Source organism: Thamnophis sirtalis, unplaced genomic scaffold (genome assembly GCF_051295495.1).
Source record: "Thamnophis sirtalis isolate CommonGarterSnake01/CBP01778 unplaced genomic scaffold, rThaSir2_p1.2 scaffold_11, whole genome shotgun sequence".
NCBI lineage: Eukaryota > Metazoa > Chordata > Lepidosauria > Squamata > Natricidae > Thamnophis > Thamnophis sirtalis.
Genome location: NW_028261391.1, coordinates 29,608,206 through 29,630,594, shown reverse-complemented (window position 1 = coordinate 29,630,594; position 22,389 = coordinate 29,608,206). Strand labels below are relative to the sequence as shown.

The 22,389-nt window shown below is 41.5% G+C and overlaps 1 protein-coding gene and 1 long non-coding RNA gene across 2 annotated transcripts; both read left to right on the top strand.

The window, feature by feature from the left end:
* The first annotated feature begins 4,647 nt into the window (after nt 1-4,647).
* LOC148043582 (uncharacterized) lies at nt 4,648-15,543 on the top strand. The gene is made up of 3 exons (XR_015698016.1): nt 4,648-7,013; nt 11,149-11,211; nt 13,672-15,543. It is a non-coding gene; the product is annotated as an uncharacterized LOC148043582 (long non-coding RNA).
* Nucleotides 15,544-18,637: 3,094 nt separating this feature from the next.
* CHST2 (carbohydrate sulfotransferase 2) lies at nt 18,638-21,578 on the top strand. Its single transcript, XM_014054832.2, has one exon. It carries the CDS (start codon nt 19,768-19,770, stop codon nt 21,139-21,141), a length of 1,374 nt encoding a protein of 457 aa, XP_013910307.2. The 5' UTR covers nt 18,638-19,767; the 3' UTR covers nt 21,142-21,578.
* The last annotated feature ends 811 nt before the right edge of the window (nt 21,579-22,389 follow it).

Genomic DNA, 22,389 nt, shown 5'->3' with positions numbered 1-22,389 from the left:
TACACATTCTTAAAATACTGGTATAGGTCATAGTTATATTTTGAAGAAACACTAGAAAAAAACAGATTGTGTTTTTAAAATAAATTATTAACTATGAATTTTTGAATTGGACAAAATATTAAGGACTAAGAATGTGAGAATGCATATATCAGAAGTGCTTACATCAAAATGTGATTATTCAAAACATAAAAGAAAACGATGAGGGTGGGGTGACCAAAAATAAAGACCATAAGAGGCAGGTCTTTTTAGCTATTTAGATGGAAAATATCCCCTGGATACATTCAAAACATTCAAACTTGTAAAAAACAAATGTGTAAAAAGGTTCTTGGAACATTGTACTGTATAAAAGGTACTTGGCACACTATTGCTATAAACCAAGTGGTGATGTGTCTGCAGTTAAATAAAAGAAAACAATATTCTACAAGGTGTTGGCTTGTGCAGCCCACTAGGAGTTGAAATGGTGACAGCCAAGTGAGAAACAGAACTTAGCTCATTTTTCAGAGCAGTGGCCTCTTGGCAGAATCGAGTGACTGGTTCAATTCTATTGTAAAATAGGTTATATTTGTTTTCTTAAAAAGAAAATCTGTAATAAAAACATCTATGTTGTTAGACAGAAAATCACTTTTCCACCAGAGCAGATGGAATGATATACAAACAGCTCTTTAGACATCTGATCCATTGGAACAAAAGCCTTTGGGATCTGGGTTCAAATGCAAGTACAGCCAAAGAACCAGTCTAAGGAGATGTTATTTCCTTTCTAGCTTCATTTATACTGAGAATTCTAGAATGAATAACCTGACAGGGCATACACTGTATATAGATCAATGTTTCCCAACCTTGGTCATTTAAAAATGTTTGAACTTCAATTCCCAAATTCCCCAGCCAGCATATTCTGCATTTCAGATTCTTTCATATGTCTGTTTTTCTTAAATGTTTACCCGATACTGTACCTGTTGTACGTCTTCTGTTTCAGTATTATGAACAGGATTTCAACAAATAGTAAATTTTTGAAAGATGTGTTTAAATCCTCTTCAACTACAGACTTAAACTTAAGGGACAGAAACTAATTTCTCATTTCCTAAAATATTTTCCTTAATACTTGAATGCTTGAGGTTAAGAGTTAACATTTGTTTAAAATCTTTGCTAATGACATATCTTTGATTTTATGCAACCTAATAATTGTAATCTAGAAAAAAATGTTGAACATTTTGAAAAATTTCTTGTATAAATGTTTCAAAATATGTTTTATCTTTTATTTATATGATTTATCTACTGCCTCAGTCTAACTCCAGGAAGTTCACTGATACTTCTTATTAACTTCACAATGACTATACATTAACTAGGTATTACAATCCAGTCTAACTCCAAGAAGTTCACTGATACTTCTTATTAACTTCACTATGACTATACATTAACTACAATCCAGGAATTAATGCTACTTTTTCAGAATCTTGATTATAGACAACATTAAGAAAGATTTTAAAATAAAGTGAATGATTTAAACAAACATTCAGAACTATTTTGACTAGAGTAAATTAAAATGTCCAATGAAAAAATAAATCATCACCAAATAAATATTTCAAAATTAACATCAGACCAACAATCAAGTAAACAATACTCCAATCAAGAAACTGCCAATGGGTCAATAGGGCCCAAACAAAGAATGTCTAAGACCACCCCCACCAACACTGACAGGACAAGCCATCAGAATATAAACTGACAGCAAACTGCACTCCTTATAGCACTGATGATGTTACCTAGTTTGGGTAATGAAATACACTATATTCACTCACAACTGAGTCTGATTATGTGGATGGGTGAGTGAATACTTTTGGCAATATAGTGTATCTGCAAGAAAACAAGCAAGCTCAGAGAGCACCCAAGGCCCTTCAAATAAATACATTAAAAATATTTTCCCGCAAACTACAAAAGAATAATGTGGTAAATTATATTAATATACTTTGTGCATTAAAAAAGCAAGAGTGATGTAGTGTATAAATGCAATTTAATAGGAGGTTGAGACTTTCTGGATATAAGGTAATATTATTAAGCTAATTAATTAAGCCAAATATAGACATTTATTCAATTAAGAGTAAGATGTCCATTGAATAAAAAATAGAGACACCTAATTGAGTATCTTGTGGTGGTCTCTCATGAGGAATAAGACACGCAGGGAAGATGTCTCGGGATGAGAGCTCAGAACAGAGTCCAAAACTCCCTTTTATTCTTATTACACTCATTAGCATACAATGTTATCACTTAGGGCCAGAGCTGGCTATGGCCAGTTACTTTTTTATGAGTCATTCATCCTGTTTTCCACATCCCATGCACTTTCATTGTTTCGTGTGCACTATGGCACATCCTGTGGGAGCAGTTCTCTGCAATTATTCCCACAGTATCTAGTAATTAAGACCAGATACTTTTGTTCATCAATAAATTTACACTAGTAACATTAACAAAGCTCTTAACCACAACAGCATATACATACAAACAATTCTCTGAGATGGCAGCACTGATTATGAGGTTTTCGACCTTAAGTTTCTCACACTGCAAAAGAAGCCATAGCTTCAGTAATGTATCAGTAAGGAATTTCAGGTATCTATCTATCATCTGCCTATCTGTCCATCCTATCTATCTATCTGTCTGTCTGTCTGTCTGTCTGTCTGTCTGCCTGCCTGCCTGCCTGTCTGTCTGTCTGTCTGTCTGTCTGTCTGTCCGTCTGTCCGTCCTGTCTGTCCGTCCGTCCTATCATCTATCTATCTATCTATCTATCTATCTATCTATCTATCTATCTATCTATCTATCTATCTATCTATCTATCTATCTATCCATCCATCCATCCATCCATCCATCCATCCATCCATCCATCCATCCATCCATCCATCCATATCTAATATAATCTTTTATTTTAATCTATTTATTAAATGTATTGGCCACCCATCTTATCACATGCAGCTTATAACGTTAAACATATAATATTATACAACATCTATAATCTATACAAATATAATTCTATAAAAACACAAGCATTCAACCCTAACTAAAAGATAAGAAGGGAAGAAATAGGTTGAGCGTGAGTGGGAGATATATATCCCATATGTTTTTGGCATTTTGTCTGGATTCCTAGAATACTACACCTCTTTTAGGGCATGGATAATGTTATTTTGATTATTAAAAGATACATGTTCAGATAACATATGTTTCCATCAAAATGTAACAGTTAATTAATCTGATGTCCTCAAAATGTAAAGGATTTATATTTTCATCTGTCTCAGAAACCTAGCTACTGAGAACTTGGAAGCCCCTGGTTTGAAAAGAATAATGCTATATGATGTATGATTACATCATATGGCATATAGTCAAAGCTAGTAAAAAGTGAAAAGTTAACCCAAGCAGCTATAGAAGTCTAATTCAAAGGCCTAAAAATCTGGAGTGAGAAGTGGGGTAGAGAGATGAATAGAAGTTATTTATTATTGAATTGTGTAGTTTTTGTTGTTTCCTCCCCCTCCCACTCGCAGTCAGTAGCCAGAAAATAAAATTTGGATTGAAAGGCAGATAACTTGATGTTTAGATATCCAAATCCTTTAAAAATAAAGAATAACTTTGTTTAATATACATACTATAATGTATACACAGACACACTCCAATGTCTAAAAGGTTAATGCGGCTAAGCAGAACATTGTTAAAGATTTCCAGTTACCATCACTGTACTAAAATAATGTACTGTACTAGTTGTATTTTAATAAAACAAGTTTTAAAGGCAATAAAGGTATATGTTCAATAAAACAAGGTATAAAGGCAATAAAATCATATTCAGGGCTAGTCTTAACAATATATAATACTGTAACACCTGGGCACCAAATCTTTGTGTCAACAAGGAAACAGCTAAAAAGGAAGCCTACAAAATGCAATGGCATAATATTTTATGGATAATTCTTAAGGCAGTTGAAACTGACCTTCAGATAATGCTATAGCTGAGCAAAATTCATTTATGCAAGGAAAATAAGCCTGCCTTTGAACATTAATGAGCTTGTTAAATCTGAGCCAGATTTGCATACAGAGCTAGGCAGAACCAAAGCCAAAGAATAAAGATTAGACAAGAACTTTGAAAAAGACAAAAGAAGAACAGTAACAAGAGGGAGGAAAAACACGGGAGCTCTGTTAATTAAAACAATACTATCAAAGCAATAATTTAAGCCTGGCTTATTAACAGATTGATACAGCATGGGTTGCACAGGTAAACCCACCAGTGGCTGGCCAGGTTAGGTGGTCTTAATAGAATGGACCTTATAAATTCATTTTAGTTTGGCTTTTAGTCCAGTGCCCTAGAGTCCCAAAGGTGACTTTTAGCTGCAGTGAACCTTCTCCCCCACATCCTCATAAGTATTACAAATAGGGCTGAACTGTGTGGCAAGACCCTGTAAAGTGGAGCCACAGGAAGCCAAACGTGGGTGAGAGATAGAACAGAGAAGTTGCAGAAAACTGTTGGTATGAATATCTGCTTTTGTATTTTTCCAAGATGTACTTCCCTGTTCTGAACAGGGGTTTTTACGTTTTGTATGAATACGCCTCTTTAAACGCCCTCTGATTGATGAAGTTTGATTAAAGGTATAAAATCACTGCCCTGGGCGTAGCCAGTTCAGTTCAGATGTTGGTGTGTGAACACGCTGAACTCGATGCATCCAATAAACCTGTTTCTCTTCCTTCGTGGTCTCAAGTCCTGATCTTTCGTAAGTAGATTACAAACCACAATCTGCTGCAACATTTTTGGCGAGCCAGGCAGGAGTTGAGGGGTCTTTGGGACCCTCTGGAACGTCCACCCCGGTGTCAGAGCTCATCTTGTCAGGGGGAACCTCCCTGGCGCCAACGGACCCGCTTGATCCGAGGGACTTCCCAGCGACAGAGGGCTCTGGCAGCAGCGTTTGGCGATTCCAAGAACCACCAGAGAAGGACCAGAGACCAGGCATCTAAAGGCATCAAAAGGCTGGCCAGCGTCGCAGGAGGGAAGCCAAGTACATGAGGCAAGTACTGTGGGAACCCTATTTAGGCCCGGACTCCCTGTTGAGCCGGAGGTGAGGCCTGATCTCCCTCACTAGGTGAAAGGTTTTGGGGAGGATTGTCTAGTGTATATGTGTGTGTGTGATTGAGGGGGGGGGGCTACTGCATTTCCCTACGATAGCCGTGTCCATCCGGTATCCTGGGTCAGAAGCCTGTGTGGGGTGATTGCTAAATTTTTGTTGTCTGGTACCCTGGGAGGACCATGGGGGGGGCAGCAGTGTTCCCTTGACCCCCTTATAATATATGTTAAATCATTTTAAAGAAGGATATGTGACTCAGGACTATGGCATTGAGTGAAGCAGGCATGAGCTTAAAAAGTTTTGTGAATCTGAATGGCCCATTTTTGGTTTTGGGTGGCCCAACAAAGGCACTTTTGATCTCAACATAGCTTTGAATGTCCATAGGTTAGTGTTTGATCCTGATCAAACAGGATCCATATATTGACGTGTAGTACAATTTGTTGAGGAGACAGCTTGGCAAAAAAAACAAATGCAAAAGGCCAACAGTGTATTCTTATGGCTGTTCGGGTTGCACACCCCAAATGTCCCAAGCAGAGACCACCAATCCTAGCTAGTGCCCCAGAAGACTTGCCAGAACAGGAAGAGGATCACCACGACCCTCACCACGACCATGCCAAAGGGGGGCCACACCTAGTAGCTCAAGAGACTTGAGGGCATCAACAAGCCGAGCATCTGTGGAGTGGATAGAGTGAGGGCTGGATGGTGTGACCTCTATGATGTCAGAAGAAAGTCCTGTCAGAGGGACAGGGGATGGGGACTCTCTGAGCTCACCAGAATTTTGGGAGAAGAAGGAAGAGGAGATAGAGCAGTCTGAAGAGAGGGAGAAGATTAGAATTGCAGTGTCTGACATTCTAGAACCTGATATTCCTGCTCACACCAATGTAGCTGACTTTATTGAGCAACACTTCCCTTCAAGGGACCCGAGATGGAGCCCCTATGACCCCCACCAGTTGACTCTGCTACGTAATCATCAACAGTTAATTGTAAGGGCTGTCTGGCTGGGAGGAAAGCCAGCCACTAAAATGTCTGAACTCTGCCGAAAGCCCCGAGATTTTTTTTTTATGGTAACCACTAACCTTCCTGAAAATGCTTGGATGCTAGCTATGGCCTTTATTTCTCAGTCATCCGACACAAGCTGTAGAAGCTGGAAGGGGCACTGGGGAAGCCCCTCAATGAGCTTATGGAAGTAGCTAGAAAAACTTTCGTCAATAGAGACTTGTTGGAGGAAAAGAAAAAACAAATCAAAAGATGCAAAAAAAAAAAGCAGAAGTGCTCGCGACAGCAATTAGGGAGGGGAACAGGGCCCCACCCTTGGGACGGAACTGATGTGCCATCTGTTATGAATATGGCCACTGGGGAGGGGAGTGCCTCAACCGGGACTGGGCTCCACCCCCTGAGGAAAGGGAAGATGACCGCCCTAGGATTCCCCCCCCCTACCAAGCTGCCCCAGGAGACGTGAATCTCACAGGAGACCCTTCAATGGCATGCAGAGGGAAATGGTTTTCAGTCATTGATTCAAAAGATGCTTTCTTGTTTGCCTTCGAATGCCCAGTCACAGGCAGAAAGCAGCAATATGCTTGGACACGCTTGCATCAAGGCTTTGAAAAAACTCCCCCACCTTATTTGGAGCTGCATTAGCCATGGATTTGAAACTTTTAGACATTGCCCCACCTGATGTGGTTTTGCAAGATGTAGCTGACTTGTTGGTCACAGGCCAGACGGAGGAAGCTTGTCATGCCAATGCAGCAGCCCTACTGCTCCTGCTACGAGGCCTCTCGGACCAAAGCCCAATTAGTCCAATTGGAAGTTAGGTATTTGGGCTACAACATCCAGCAGGGACAAAGAACTTTGGGCCATGAGAGGAAGGAAGCCATTTGCCAATTGCCGGCCCCACGAAATAGGAAGGAATTAAGGAGCTTTTTCTACTTTTTCCAGGTCAGTATCTTTTTGACTTTCCTTCTTTTGTCTCAGCTGCTGGGGAAGGAGAACTGTGTGGTTTTCTGAAGGAAATGGAAAATAGTTTGATAGTTTGAACAGGGGTTTTTACGTTTTGTATGAATACGCCTCTTTAAACGCCCTCTGATTGACGAAGTTTGATTAAAGGTATAAAATCACTGCCCTGGGCGTAGCCAGTTCAGTTCAGATGTTGGTGTGTGAACACGCTGAACTCGATGCATCCAATAAACTGTTTCTCTTCCTTCGTGGTCTCAAGTCCTGATCTTTCGTAAGTAGATTACAAACCACAATCTGCTGCAACAAGATTAGGATTACGATATTGTAATTTAGTTTACGTACCTAGTTTTTAATGAATAACCTGCCTCATTCTATGGGTTATTTGTTCTGTGATTCTTCAACCATTCTTGCTATTTTTAGCTTATTTGTTATTGTGGGTATTCTTAGCCTGTTATGTGGTGGTTTTGTAAGCTATCCCAGAAAACTTTGTTCTGAAGGTTGGCATAGGAGGTTTTAAAATAAATAACAGTATAGTTGCTCTAAAGCAATTACTTTAAAATTACTAAATTACTAAAGCTTTCAAATTGGCCAGAGGACAATAGGAGGGATGTGAGAGACCCCTTGCAGGGTAGGGCTGAGGACTATGCTCAGTTCTTGGCGGACAAAGTTGCTCGGTTTCGGTCGGACTTGGACTCCACCGCTGTAGATCCAGCCGAGACACAGGGGGATTACTTGGCAAACCATCTCTGGGTTGAGTTTCAGGATGTTGCCTCTGGGGATGTGGACAAGGCCATTCGAGCTGTAAGTGCCTCCACCTGTATTCTGGACCCGTGTCCCTCCTGGCTGGTTGCCAACAGCAGCGAGGTGACACATGGCTGGATCCAGGCGGTCGTGACCGCCTCCCTTCGGGAGGGGCACTTCCCCGCCGCACTTAAAACAGCGGTGGTGAGACCCCTCCTGAAGAAACCATCCTTGGACCCAGCCATTTTAAACAACTATCGTCCTGTCTCCAACCTCCCCTTTATTGGGAAGGTTGTTGAGAAGGTGGTGGCCTTCCAGCTTCAACGGGCCTTGGAGGAAGCTAGTTATCTTGACCCCTTCCACTCCGGCTTCAGATCTGGTTACAGCACAGAAACCGCTTTGGTCGCATTGACCGATGATCTCTGGAGGGCCAGAGATGGAGGCCATGCGTCCATCCTGGTTCTCCTTGACCTCTCAGCGGCTTTCGATACCATTGACCATGGTATCCTTCTGCGACGACTGCGGGAGGTGGGGGTGGGAGGCACTGTCTTGCAGTGGTTCTCCTCCTACCTCTCGGACAGGTCGCAGTCGGTGTTGGTCGGGGGGCAGAGATCGTCCCTGAGGCCCCTAACATACGGAGTGCCGCAGGGTTCGGTCTTATCCCCCCTACTATTTAACATATACATGAAACCGCTGGGTGAGATCATTCGGAGGCACGGGATAAAATACCACCAATACGCGGACGATACGCAACTGTATCTGTCCGCCCCGTGCCAACTCAATGAAGCGGTGGATGTGATGAACCAGGGTCTTGAGGCCGTTAAGAACTGGATGAGCGCTAACAAACTGGTACTCAACCTGGACAAGACCGAGTGGCTGTTGTGTTTCCCTCCCAACAATTTGGCCAATGTTCCAACACTCAGGCTGGGGGGTCAAATTTTATACCCCTCAGATAGGGTCCGTAACCTAGGAGTCCTCCTGGACCCACAGCTGACTTTTGACCACCAGTTGTCGGCTGTGACCAGGGGGGCATTTTACCAGGTTCGCCTGGTCCGTCAGTTGTGGCCCTACCTGAACCGGGAGGCTCTCGCAACAGTCACTCGAGCCCTTGTGATCTCTAGGCTGGAATACTGCAATGTGCTCTACATGGGGTTGCCCTTGAGGTGCATCCGGCGACTGCAGTTAGTTCAGAATGCAGCCGCGCGAGTGATAGTGGGCGCACCGCGGTTCGCCCACATAACACCCATCCTCCGCGAGCTGCACTGGCTACCTGTCGATCTCCGGGTGCGCTTCAGGGTACTGATGACCACCTTTAAAGCACTCCATGGTAGTGGATCTGGGTACTTGAGAGACCGCCTTCTGCCGATTACCTCCCTCCGACCGATCAGATCGCACAGACTGGGCCTCCTCCGAATCCCATCTGCCAGTCAATGTCGACTGGCGACTACACGGAGGAGAGCCTTTTCTGTTGCAGCTCCGACCCTGTGGAACGACCTCCCCGTCGAGATTCGCACCCTCACCACCATCCAGACCTTCCGCACAGCCCTTAAGACCTGGCTCTCCCATCGGGCCTGGGGATAGGTTCCCAATTTACCCGCCCGAGTGTTGACTGTTGAATGCAAGTTGTGTTATATTATTTTATTCTGTTCACATATTGTTTGTCTTTTGGTATTGCACCCCCTTCCCTGCGATTGTAAGCCGCCCTGAGTCCCCTCAGGGAAAAGGGCGGCCTATAAATCCTAATAAAATGTCTAAAAAAATAATAATAATGTTGTTTTGGACCCCAGCTTTAATACATACAAGTGCCATATATGTCACCACTGATAAAACATGTCACCAAATTTGTACAGATAATCCTCAATTTACAACCATAAATGAGCCCAAAATTTATGTTGTTATGTGAGAAATTTGTTAAGTGAGTTTTGCCCCATTTTACACTTTTTTCTGCCACATTTGTTAACTGCAGTTCACTGCCGTTGTTAAGTTAGTGACATGGTTGTTAAGTGAATTTGGCTTCTCCATTGACTTTGCTTGTTAGAAGGTTACAAAAGGCGATTATATAACTCCTGGACACTGCAACTATCATAAATGTGAGTCACCTGTCAAGCATCCAAATATAAATCACATGACCAGTAGGATGCTACAACAGTTGTGTGAAAAACAGTCACTTTTTTTAGTGATGTTGTAATTTTGAACAGTCACTAAATGAACTGTTGTAAATCAAGGATTACCTGTACATGATTACATTCTTCCTAGAATTGTTTACTACCATTTAAGAACATATTAGATCATAAATTATCATAATCATTATAATTATCCTTGTTATACAAGATCAAATCAAGTTTTCTTCAGACGTTCTTATGAAAGTTCTTAGTTGTGGATAAAGGTATTTAGTGATAAAGTGTAGTGGTTTGAAAAAATCCAGGTTCGACTCCATCCTCCAAAATTGAAGCTGTGGGTAGCTTTGTTATTTTCAAATTCATATGGAGGAGTTTGAGGTAGAGAAATTGGCAACCTGCCAGGCTGCAGTTGACCTACAGAAGTTATGACCTCAGCTATTTGGCCATGAGGGCTTTGGTTCACTAATCTCAAGAACAGAAGGAAAGTGTACTAATAGAGATGTGAGGAAGGGCCTTATATCTGTACTCCAATATAGAGGTCAATACAAAAAGTCCAAAGAATTTAATGATTCTGAGAATTTTGAGGATATATTCAGTGTTATCCAGGACAGAAGAATCTTCAGCTTGATTCTGTATGAAACAGAGAAGCATATGCTTTCATGGTCCTAGGATCAATCATTTAAATTCACCAAATAGCACTGAAAAAAATCTCCTGACTAAAGATATGGAGGTTTATCACCTGCAGTAGGGGTGGGTTCCAGCAGACACTACTGCTGGTTTGCTTGTGTGCGAGCTGCCTGCATGCTTGATGGGCACTGTGCATGCATGCGCAGTGCAATTAAAATTGTTCTGTGCATGCTTAGAACTGAAAAACAAGATAGCGCCGCTGCTGCTTGGGGAACTGGTTCAGGGGTGTGGCAGGCCTGGGTTGCTGCTGGTTACAGGTAGGAACCCATCACTGAACAGCAGGTATACTGAACCAAATGTCCCAGGTATACAATTTTGTAAAATGCAGCTTCTTATACTTTACAGTAATTAATCTGAACGAAGTCACAACAGGTGGCACCCTGATCAGAAAGAGTAATCTGAGTGCAGCTTGATCAGGAATTTTTATTTTTCACTGAAATAAGATTTATGGAGAAACTTTGCCCCTGGGGATCAAAATTCATTGGGGATTTTCATGTAATAAATTTTTATTGATAAAGACTAGCTTGGAACATGTGTCTTCCTTTGTCCTTCTCTTCTTCTTCTGACAGGTAAAGTAAAGATATATTGCAAGGACCTCAAAGAAAAGCTTACCTTTCAATATACACACATCTGTGAGTAATTCTGTGAATTTAATGAAATGCTGACTGTACGTGTATAGTATTTTGGCAGGTTAGTCCTATGAGATGCACTTTGCCTTCAGTGTTGCTTTAGAGCAGGGCTGTCAAACTTACAGCCTGTGGGCTGGATGCATCACGTGTTGGCCATGCCCATGGCCAGTTTAGAAAAGGGGGAAAAAGTTGTGATATGTCATGTGACATCACTGTGACAACACGAGTTTGATACCCCTGCTTTAGAGAAATGTTCCTTTTTCTTTTTAATGCCTTTCCCCCAATTACTTGATTGTGAAATTTCAAGAATAAATTTCATTTTAAAGGTAAAGGAGAAATATCACAAGGAAAACTCAAAAATCATACATTAAGGACCACTCTTGGTCTTTAAGTGATAAGCTACATCTTGTATTCCAAAGAGTAATCAGAATTAAAATAAGAACAACAACTACAAAAAAACTAGGAGCCAGAACAAAAATATACAATTAATATAAATTCAGTTAAAATCAGTGATTCCCCCCCCCACCCCAATTGCAGCTCAGCATCAATATTTTGAGAAGGTCTGGAGGCTGAAACCTATGGTCCTGTGATCTCAGGTTCTTGTGGCTTAACTAAGTAAAAGAAGATTATTAAATTGAAAGTCCACCATAGAAAGAGAAATGCAGAGTTTGAAAACTGTTTCTGCAAAGAAGAAATAATGTGTTACTAAAGTAAGTAAGCCTTGGCAGGATGATAAAGAAACTCAACCGATGTTTTTAAAAAAGTATTTCAAAACAAACATGCCAGCTTCCCATCACATATCTAATATTAATTATAATACCGATTACATAACCTGTAAATTGCATGTAAAAAGCCAAAGAAATGCAATAAAGGTAGTCCTTGATTTATGACCACAATTGACCCTAAACTTCCTGTTGCTAAGCAAACAGTTATTCAGTGACTTTGGCCCCATTTTACCAACTTTCTTGACACAGATTTTAAGTGAATCATTGCAGTTGTTATGTTAGCAACAGGGCTATTAATTGAATCTGGCTTCCCTATTGATTTTGCTTGTCAGAAAGTTGCAAAAGGTGATCACATGACCCTTGGATACTGAAGCCATTATAAATATGAGCCAGTTGCCAAGCAGCCAAATTTTGATCATGTGACCATGGGGATGCTGCAACAGTCACATGTGTGAAAAGCAGTGATAAAATCATGGTTTTCCGTGCTGCACTAACTTTGGTCACTAAATGATTGGTTGTAAGTTGAGGACTACCTGTATTTCAGTGTGGAACTTTATTTTCTTTGCTTTTTTATTACTGTATTTTTGGAGTATAAGATGCACCTTATTTCCTCAAAAAAGAGGCTGAAAATCTGGGTGCGTCTTATACACTGAATATAGCAATTTTTGCCTCCTGAAACCCTGCCCCTTCACCAAAATGGCAATGCATAGCTTTTAGGAGGCTTTCAGAGTGCTCATGGGGGCTGGGGAGGGCAGAAATGAGCAACAAATGGGCTGCTTTTTGCTCAATTTTGCTCCCCGCAGCTCCCAGGAGCACTCTATAAGCCTTCTAAAGGCTATCCATGCTCTTTTTTTGACAAAAAATAGGCCCATTTTCACCTGGCTTTCCTGAAGACTCTGAAGGGCAAAAAATGACCCTACAAGCAAACCAAAAGTCACTTCTGGCCAGCTGACAGGGCAAGCCTTGCGTGCCCTGACAAATGGCTACGCATGCCATCTGTGGCATGTGTGCCATAGGTTCGCCATCAAGGCCCTATACCTACAGAACCAAGAATCTCTTATCCCGCAGTTTTCAAGGGCTTTAGTCCATGAAAATAAATTCCATGATCAAACTGGCTTGTCTTGAAGCTGTTCAAAAACTCTTTGATGTTCCTGTGGCCACAGACATGCAAATCAACCTAAAACATTTTATATTCAGAAGTAAATCCTATTAAGTCAATGAAGCATATTCCCTAATAAGTTTTAGATCCTATTATAGCTAGGATATAATGATATATAAAGTGACCTATATTTCAATAGACTCTTCATACTACAGAAATCAGTATTGTTTAACTGATTCATTCACCAAGTGATTCTACAATTGTAAAAAGGCCTCAATAACATGCAAGTATAATAAAGAACACAAATTGATACAAATTTGCACATTTTAATATGAATGAAAGAAAATATGAAAGAAATTTCTATACCACTTTTCTCCAGGCTCAGGTTCATGTCCCTCTAATTATGGCATGGAGTTACCTTAATATAACCTCATGAAATTGGCAGGTTTGTCAAGTTGTCCATCCAACAACTTGATGGTTGCAAGCAGGAAGGTATTCTGCAAAAAGCCTAGCAACATAATTGGTGGAACCCAGTTCTTTTTCCCATTTAAGTGACCTGCTATGCAGTGCAAAAATGCTGATCGCTGAAGATAACTCTTGTTCTTTTGGTAAAACACAGGTCCAATGTTGTTTCAAAAGGGAAAAAAAGCATACACACCCAGGAGCTAAGCATATCCAACTCTCGACTCTGCCAATAACCACATCACTGGGAAAGTTCAGATTAGGTCTATAGCCAAAATTGCATTGGGAGAAGAAGGAACACACTAAGACTGGAATTTCTAAACAGAAATTTAGATAGCCTCTACTGTAGATTTGAGATGAGACAGAGGCATTCTAAGCACTCAGCTCACTCACCTCAGGGCAGCCTACCTTATTTCACATTAAGAATGATCAGTTCTTGCCAGCAGGTGATCTTGGCAGAAGAAGAAATGAAAATACATTTATCTTCATTTTTGCAGTATAATTATAAGGACAAACATCACTGATTATTCAAACAGAATAGGACTCAGCCATGAAACGGATTATACAGATATACTTATCTGCTAGTTCAAGAACTGGAAGAGCTGGAAGTCCAAGAAGAAACCTCAGATTTCAGTAATGTGCTGTCCAATACCTTGGGAAAGAAAATGTTTGTGGAGTACTATTTTGAATAGCTATTGCCAGGCATCTGATTTATAAGGACACCATTACCATAAAAAAGGAAGACTTATCTTTTTTATTGTAATATTTTCTAAATGAAAATCCTCAAAGCTTTCTTTTTCTTTTTTTATCAAAGAGGAAAAACAGCAATGCTGAAAGATGGTAGAGAGTCAGTTATTTCATTCAGCTAACCCCATTTAGAACCAATCAACTCAAAGAACTGCAGATTCCACCCCCCCATCTCTTAATTTGACCTTCATATTTGACCCTCACAAGCTTTTAAGGAAATGTTTAAGATTAGGCATTATGAATACAAAGTACGAGCATTTGCGGATGACCTGGTTGTAACTTTAACCCAACCGGGGAAATCAGCTATAGGTCTAATGAACATAATTAATCAATATGGTCAAGTATCTGGGTTCAAAATAAATCTAGGGAAAACAAAGATGATAGTTAAAAATATGACCACAAATCAAAAAGAAGAATTAGAAAGAATAACAGGATGTGAGATAGAAAAAAGGTTAAATATTTAGGAATTTATATTACAACCTCAAATGGGAAATTATATAAGTATAACTATGAACCATTATGGCATAAAATACAGACAGAGAAGAATAAATGGAAAAAATTACAATTGTCTTTGCAGGGAAGGATAGCAGCAGTAAAAATGAACGTTTTGCCTAAGTTTTTATTTCTTTTTCAAATGGTACCAATACTCAAAAAAGATGCAAATTTGGAAGAATGGCAGAAAGGTATTAATAACTTTGTTTGGGCAGGGAAGAAACTGAGAGTAAAATTTAAAATAATGCAAGATATACGTTAAAGAAGAGATTTGAAAATGCCCAACTTAAAATTATACTATGAAGCAGTAGTTTTATCAACAATTAGTGACTGGATTAACTTAACAGAGGATAGAATATTGAATATTGAGGGATATGATTTGGTATATGGTTGGCATGCTTATTTAATATATGATAAGAAGGTGGACAAGATTTTTAAAAGCTGCATTTTAAGGAATGCTGTACTGCGTGTCTGGAAAAAATATCAATATAAGTTAAATGACAAGATACCTATGTGGGCAGTACCCAGACACGCGATAGAGAATATAAGTATAGAACAAAAACAGGATGTAATTACATATACAGAGCTTCTTAACATAGAAAGAGGTGTGCCACAGTTAAAGCCTTTGGATGTACTAAGAGCGGAAAGGGTAAATCAAACCTGGTTTCAGTATGGACAGTTACAGGCTAGATGGAAAAAAGACCAGAAAATTGGTATCATGCAAAAGGAGGATAATTTGGTAAAACAAATTAGGGATCAGAGTCCAATGCATATAAAAAGGTTGTATAATATACTAATAGAAACAGATTCTGAAACTGCATGATAAAATGGGCACAAAGTTTGAAGAACCAATAATGATGGAAACATGGGAAAAGATTTGGGTAAGAAATGTAAAATTTATGCAAGCTCAAAACTTGAGAGAGAACTTTTATAAGATGTTTTATAGATGGCATTTAGATCTCAAAAAGTTAGCTTGTATGTATCCAAATCTACAATCTAAATGCTGGAGATGTGATTTTGTTGACGCTACGTATTATCATATATGGTGGACTTGTAAAAAAGTTAAAGCATTTTGGATAAAAATATGGTGGATTATTCAAAATAGTCTTAAAAAGAGGATAAAGTCCCCCCCCCTCAGCTGTTCTTGCTTGGTATAATTACAGACTTACAGTTATAGAGACTAATTTGATTCTGAACTTAACAACGGCAGCAAGATTGTTGGTGGCGCAGTATTGGAAGAAGGAAGAATTGCTTACTATTCAAGAATGGACGTTAAAAGTAGTAAATTTAGCAGAGATGGCCAAAATCTCAGCATATTTGAAGGACTATTCCAATGAGAAATGCAAGCTGGAATGGAGAAGATGGATTGACTACATTCAAAATAAATATCAGACTAAGAAATTTCAATTAGCCTATGAATGAATGAACAAGGAATGTTACAATTTATCTAAAGTTAGCTTAATAAAAGGGGAGTTAAAGTGCAAGAGGAGCTAGGATGCTATAGTTAGTTAGATTATCTTAGTGTATGATTGTTAAATGTTTATACCCTGTATTTTGCTCTGGGAGGTTGGAGGGAATGAGGGTTAGGGGAGTAGGGTTGGGGTGGAGGGAGGGACGGGGAAGGGGAAATATTTGTAAAATTTATTAAAACTCTTCATTAAAAAAAAGAAAATGTTTAATAGCAGTATGGGGGCTCCAAATTTGTTTGATAAAAAGGGGCCTTTTTCCTTATCCCTTTTCTATGGGTTTATCAGTTGCCTCTATCAAAGTATTGCAAGTTTGTGATAACTTCAGATTGCTCACAGACTCATAGAAGTGGGAAAGGGGATATGGGTGAAGGAAAAGGTTAAATATATTCCTTCCATGTTGATTTTGCAGTAAAATTCCATACAATCTATATACAAGATAACGTCCCCTGCACTAATGAGTCCTGATTTTGTACAAGAGAGCTTAGAATCATACAGGAACACAGCTTTATATAAGAAAAAGTGAAACATTCAAACATTCGCATAATAAGTTTCAGTTCCTTGGGCAGCATATAAAACATAGAAGAGCTTTTTTAAGATTGAAAAGAAATGTCTGACCTCAGGAGATAAAACCCATCATTGGACTCTCCCCCTGGCTGGCTATTTTGAGGTCATGGAATCTCAAAAAGGATGGAGCTGGGGAATATGATGCATCCAATCCTTCCCCCCCTTCTTTGCCCTGCCTTATATATAACAAATACTTTTTTAGTTAACTTTTGCAATGGTAGGATTTTCTTTTTTTCCCCAGAAAAATAACCAGGAAGAGCAATCTTTGCCTTTACTGGTCTGTTTCCATGGAGTACTTGGAATAATCAGAGCCCTTGATTGTCAAAATAAAGGCCCCTTGGAAGAGTTAAGAAGTCTCCTAAGTCTCCTAAAAGTCTGTTATTAAATATTATGGTTGTTTAGCTAGAATAGGACATAAGGATTCAGTGTTATTGGAGGATTTTAGAAATATTAAATGAAATGCCAGTATGTGGTTATGTATTAAATTTCGGTATATTTTATGATGAAGGACGTTTAAATAATTATAGTCAAATATAAATGGAGGGATAAGGGTAACATGTATAAATATTTGAGTTCAAATATTTGAGTCAATATGAATTATGTTTGATGACTGTGGAAGAGATGCACGAAATCCTTTTGTAACCAACACTTTCTACAGTATGTAAGGAAGGAAGATTTTACGTGTTGTGTTTGTTTTGAAAATAAAATAAATAAATTTAAAAAAGAAGTCAAGTCTCCTCTGTCAAATTGAAATCCTGGTGAATTCATAGCCATGCAATTTTCTCAGCAACAATATAAATGTGGTTTGCTAGTGCTTTAGTAGCTGATGTTTCTATGCCTAGTATAGTTTATAACCTTGAGAATCCCTGGTGGTCTCCTTCTATCCAAACTAGTCCAAGTGATTAAGGACTAGAATGTTGGAATGTGGGTTCTAATCCATCCTCAGGTTCTTTCTCTCTCTCACGTATACATACACACATACTCACAATACACCTGTATTGCAGGGTGGTTGTTGTGGGGATAACATGGGAGATTATCATCAAGCTGACTTGATCTGGTGATTTCTCACTCTTTCATTTCCTGGGTCTATTTATTAAGAGAATTCGAACAGAACACAATAGGTTTATTGGCCAAATGAAAAACAGTATTTCTTTCAATTACATTGTTTTTTGCTCTCTGCCTTAGTGTCACGGAAGCCTTTAAATGCTCAGCTGGAGTCTCCCATGAACAGTGTAGGCGCTGGCTGTCAAGGATGTCACGATCCTGACCGCTTTGTATTGCTTTTACTTACCTGATACAAGAAATCACAGACAAACTTGCCATCGCACTGAAAAGAAACACCAACACACCCTACATATAGGCTCCCCGTTTCTCCCAAGACTCCTTTGTACAGTGAACTGCTTCCCCAACCCCATACCGCAAATAATTCGCAGTCATAAGCATCCAGGGATGCTCCTAGCAGCCCTGCCGCGAAGGGCACAATAGCTTTTCCTCGGTTATTCCACGGCTGTCGTGCGGTGGCGAAGTTAACGTTTCTGCAAGGGTGGCAGCAGCGGTATCGAATGGACAAGAACTAACTTTCCAAGACGGCGTTTATCTGGGGCCTCGGTTTCTATTGGGACGGCCTGAAAATCCGGCCCTGTAATGCGGGGGGGTGGGGGGGGGAAGCATCCATCAGCCGGAAGAGTCGAGGTTTCTTTCTGGCGACCCCGAAGGGCTTCCCTCTAAACCTCGGCTGGCAACACGGGCTGCCCAGCTGCAGCTGAGAAAACTTTCCGAATCTCCCAACGGAAGTGGAGGCGGTGGACCACCGGGAGAGGAGCTAAGCCGCCTCAGAGAGGCTTGGGGGGGGGGGAGCAGAGGACCCCCGGCCCGAACGGAGGCGGGGGGGGGGCAGCCAGCTGAGTCAGGCTGCTCTTGCTAGCCAGCAGACCCGTCAACCGGCCTTCCGCCGCAATAGCCCGGCGTGAAGACCAGCGCAGCGCTGAGGGGTTTTTTTGTGTGGAGGGGGGCAGGTGGAGAGAGCTGAGAGTCGCGGAGTGGCAGACGCACCGTCCAATGGGAAGGCTTCGAGACGACCACGGGGGCCGAACGAGGGCCGGTGGCGTGGAAGCTGCAGCTCCCCAGCCATTCAATAGAGGGGGACGCGAGCCTGCCGGGAGGGCGCCGCCGCCGCTGCCGTTACTACTTAAAGGTTACCGCCGCCGCCGCCGCCGCCGCTCTTTGGCTCCGACCGCGTCGACTTCCCTGCAGCTTTGGGATTCCGAGGGGCCGGGCGAGAAGTGGCTCCCTTCCAAAGTCTCGATGGACTTGCGGTGGAGCGTCATCGTCTGAGCGCTGCCGCCACCGCTGGTGCAGAGAGGCCGGCTTCTGCTCCCCTTTCCTTCCTGCAGGATCCAGGGCTTGGTGGACCTCGGCCGGGAGCAGCGATGGGCAGCCGGCACCTGGAAGGAGGGAGATTCAACGGCTTTTTCCCGTCGCCTTAAGCGGCGGGCACTTCTCACGCTTCCTCGGCCACTTCCTCGCTCAGCATCCCCAGACGCCTCGCCCGTCCGGCTTTAGCTTGGCCGTTGCGTGCAAGAGTTGATCGTCCCGCACTTTTTCTTCTCCCCGCAATTCACTTACTCGGGAATCGGGGGCTCCGCGACCTCTGAAAGTTTGCGCGCTCCCGGATCTCGGCCGGCGGCTTGGCTGCGAAGCGGAAACTCCGGAAAGGACGGAGGAACGGCCGAGTCGTCTCCTGGGATGATGAGGTATTAACCTGGTGCAGAGGAGTCCCCTGCGCCGGATCGAACCTTTTCCAGGAGAACCTCGGCAAGCGATGGAAGGTAGGAAGGACGGGAAGTTCTCTTGAGCGGCGACGTGTAGGCGAGTGAATGGGAGCAGGAAGGCGCCCCCCCCCCCGAGAATCTGACAGGATGCCCTCCATGGTAGGAGGAATGTGCTAGGACCTCCTGAGCTACCTCGATGATTCGATTGCCGTTGGAAGAGTTTGCCTGTGATGTGGCCCTGTTGGCAGGACTGGTCCCAGTCCTTTCTCCAGCTTAGCAACATGAAAGTGTTCCGCAGGAAGGCTCTGGTGCTCTGCTTGGGCTACGTGCTGCTGCTCCTGCTTACCATGCTCAACGTGCTGGACTACAAGTGGCACAAGGGGCCGCAGCAGTGTAGTGGCTCCTCACCCGCCCGGGGCGTATCCTATCCGCAGCAGCTGCCTTATTACGCCTCTCAGTCCAGGTCGGACACACGGGCCCTCTACGGGCCTCCTGTGCCCTTGGCCCGCAAGCGGCAGCTGGTCTATGTTTTCACCACTTGGCGTTCAGGGTCCTCCTTCTTTGGGGAGCTCTTCAACCAGAACCCGGAGGTCTTCTTCCTTTATGAGCCTGTGTGGCATGTGTGGCAGAAGCTGTACCCCGGAGATGCTGTTTCCCTGCAAGGTGCAGCACGTGATATGTTGAGTTCCCTCTTCCGCTGTGACTTCTCTGTCTACCAGCTGTATAGCTCTGCGGGGACAGGGAAAAATCTCACCACCTTGGGCATCTTTGGCGCGTCCACCAACAAGGTAATCTGCTCCTCACCCCTCTGCCCAGCTTACCACAAGCAAACCGTGGGCATGGTGGATGAAAAGTTGTGTAAGAAGTGCCCACCACGACAGCTCAGTCTTTTGCAGGAGGAATGCCTCAGGTACCACACTTTAGTCATCAAAGGTGTGCGGGTCTTTGACATTGCAGTTTTAGCACCACTCATCCAAGACCCTTTTCTGGGTCTCAAAGTTATCCACCTGGTCAGGGACCCCCGGGCTGTGGTTAATTCCAGGATAAAATCCCGCCATGGGCTCATCCGCGAGAGCTTACAAGTGGTGAGGAGCAGGGACCCTCGCATCCATCGAATGCCATTTCTAGATGCAGGCCACAAGCTGAACAAGAAGGAAGGAGGTGGTGGTTCAGATTACCATGCCTTGGGAGCTATGGAAGTCATCTGTGGCAGCATGACAAAGAATCTGCAAATGGCTTTGCACCCACCGGATTGGCTGAAGGGGAATTATATGGCTGTCCGGTATGAGGACCTGGTGGTGGACCCTATCAAGACTTTGCGACAGATCTATGGGTTTCTCAATTTAGTGGTCAGTCCAGAGATGGAAAAGTTTGCTCTCAATATGACAAGCGGACCTGGCTATTCTTTCAAACCTTTTGTGGTCTCTGCCAGGAATGCTAGCCAGGCAGTTAATGCCTGGAGGACTGCATTGAGCTTTCAACAGATCAAGCAAGTGGAAGAGTTTTGCCACCAGCCTATGTCTATCTTAGGCTATGAGAAAGTCAGTAGCCCTGAAGAAGTAAAAGACCTTAGCAAAACCTTGCTTAGAAAGCCAAGATTGTGAAAAGGATGTGTGCCTTTTGACACATAAGGAAGTACAGAGAAAGAGCCATTTACAACCTTCCACTTAATGAGACAGAGAAAACAAAATACAGTTTTTTCTTCAAAGATACATTTTACTTCTCTAGAGAGCATTGAGAATGACATACATTCACATTTTACATTGCTCAGCTGATATAATGTAAACACACACAATGACTAAGTATTTGTAAGACTTTATTTCCCCACTCCAGAAATTCAAGGCACATGATTCAGTACATACCAGAATCTTTATATACTTGTTGTGATAGTAATCATGAGAGCTTTGCACATTTGTGGTGAGGGTTGGGTGGCATCTGAGATAAGGGACTAATCAGTAAAACAAGATTCAGAGGACTGAACTTTTGTATAAATGTTTAAATGTAATGAAGAATTCAATAAAAGATGCTCATTTTACAGTGACTTGATTGTACATGTATATATGCATTTATTGATGGTTGTGATGAAAGCTCTTTAGAGAGTTATCAGAAAAACTGTTTTTACTTTCTTGAAAGCAGATAAATGGCTTCTTGGTTTTTTTGTCTGTATAAAAATGATAAAAAAATGATAAACAGCATTGCAAAATATCGATCGATAGAAATAGTTTCCCATTCAAAAAGATCTGGGTTGAAAACATTATTTAAAACAATTTTACATTTTTCTATGCCACATTGCAACAAAAAATTATATTGTAAATTAAATTGCACTTTAAAGGACAACCAATTTATTGTGACATAAACTTTTATTCAGATTCCCAAATTGCTAACTTGCTAAAACTTTACATCTGTAAATTGGGATGTCAAGAGGGAAATAATATGGTGTTTTTAAACAAAATAATTTGTCCTGGATGAGGTTCTGAGCTTTAAATAGATCTTGCTGGTTTTTCCAAATCTATGAGATAATGAATTAACAGATATTTTGAAAGGTGTTTGTTGTCGCTTTAGAACCATATAGCAAATGCATAATAAATAAGCAATAAATAAAATAAGAAAATATATAGAAAAACAAACAATGCTATTTCTATGAGCAGCATTGGAATGATGAGCTGTGTGTCTGAATGCTGTGATGTTAATTATTCTAGAACAGTGCTAGGGTATTCTGAGAATTGAACTCTACACATCTTCAAGTTACCAAATTTGGAAAACAGTTCTAGAACCTTAAGCAAAAGAAACAAAGGTATTAGAGTATAATGTTAATGTATTTATAACAAATACATAGTTGTTGCTGAGAACAA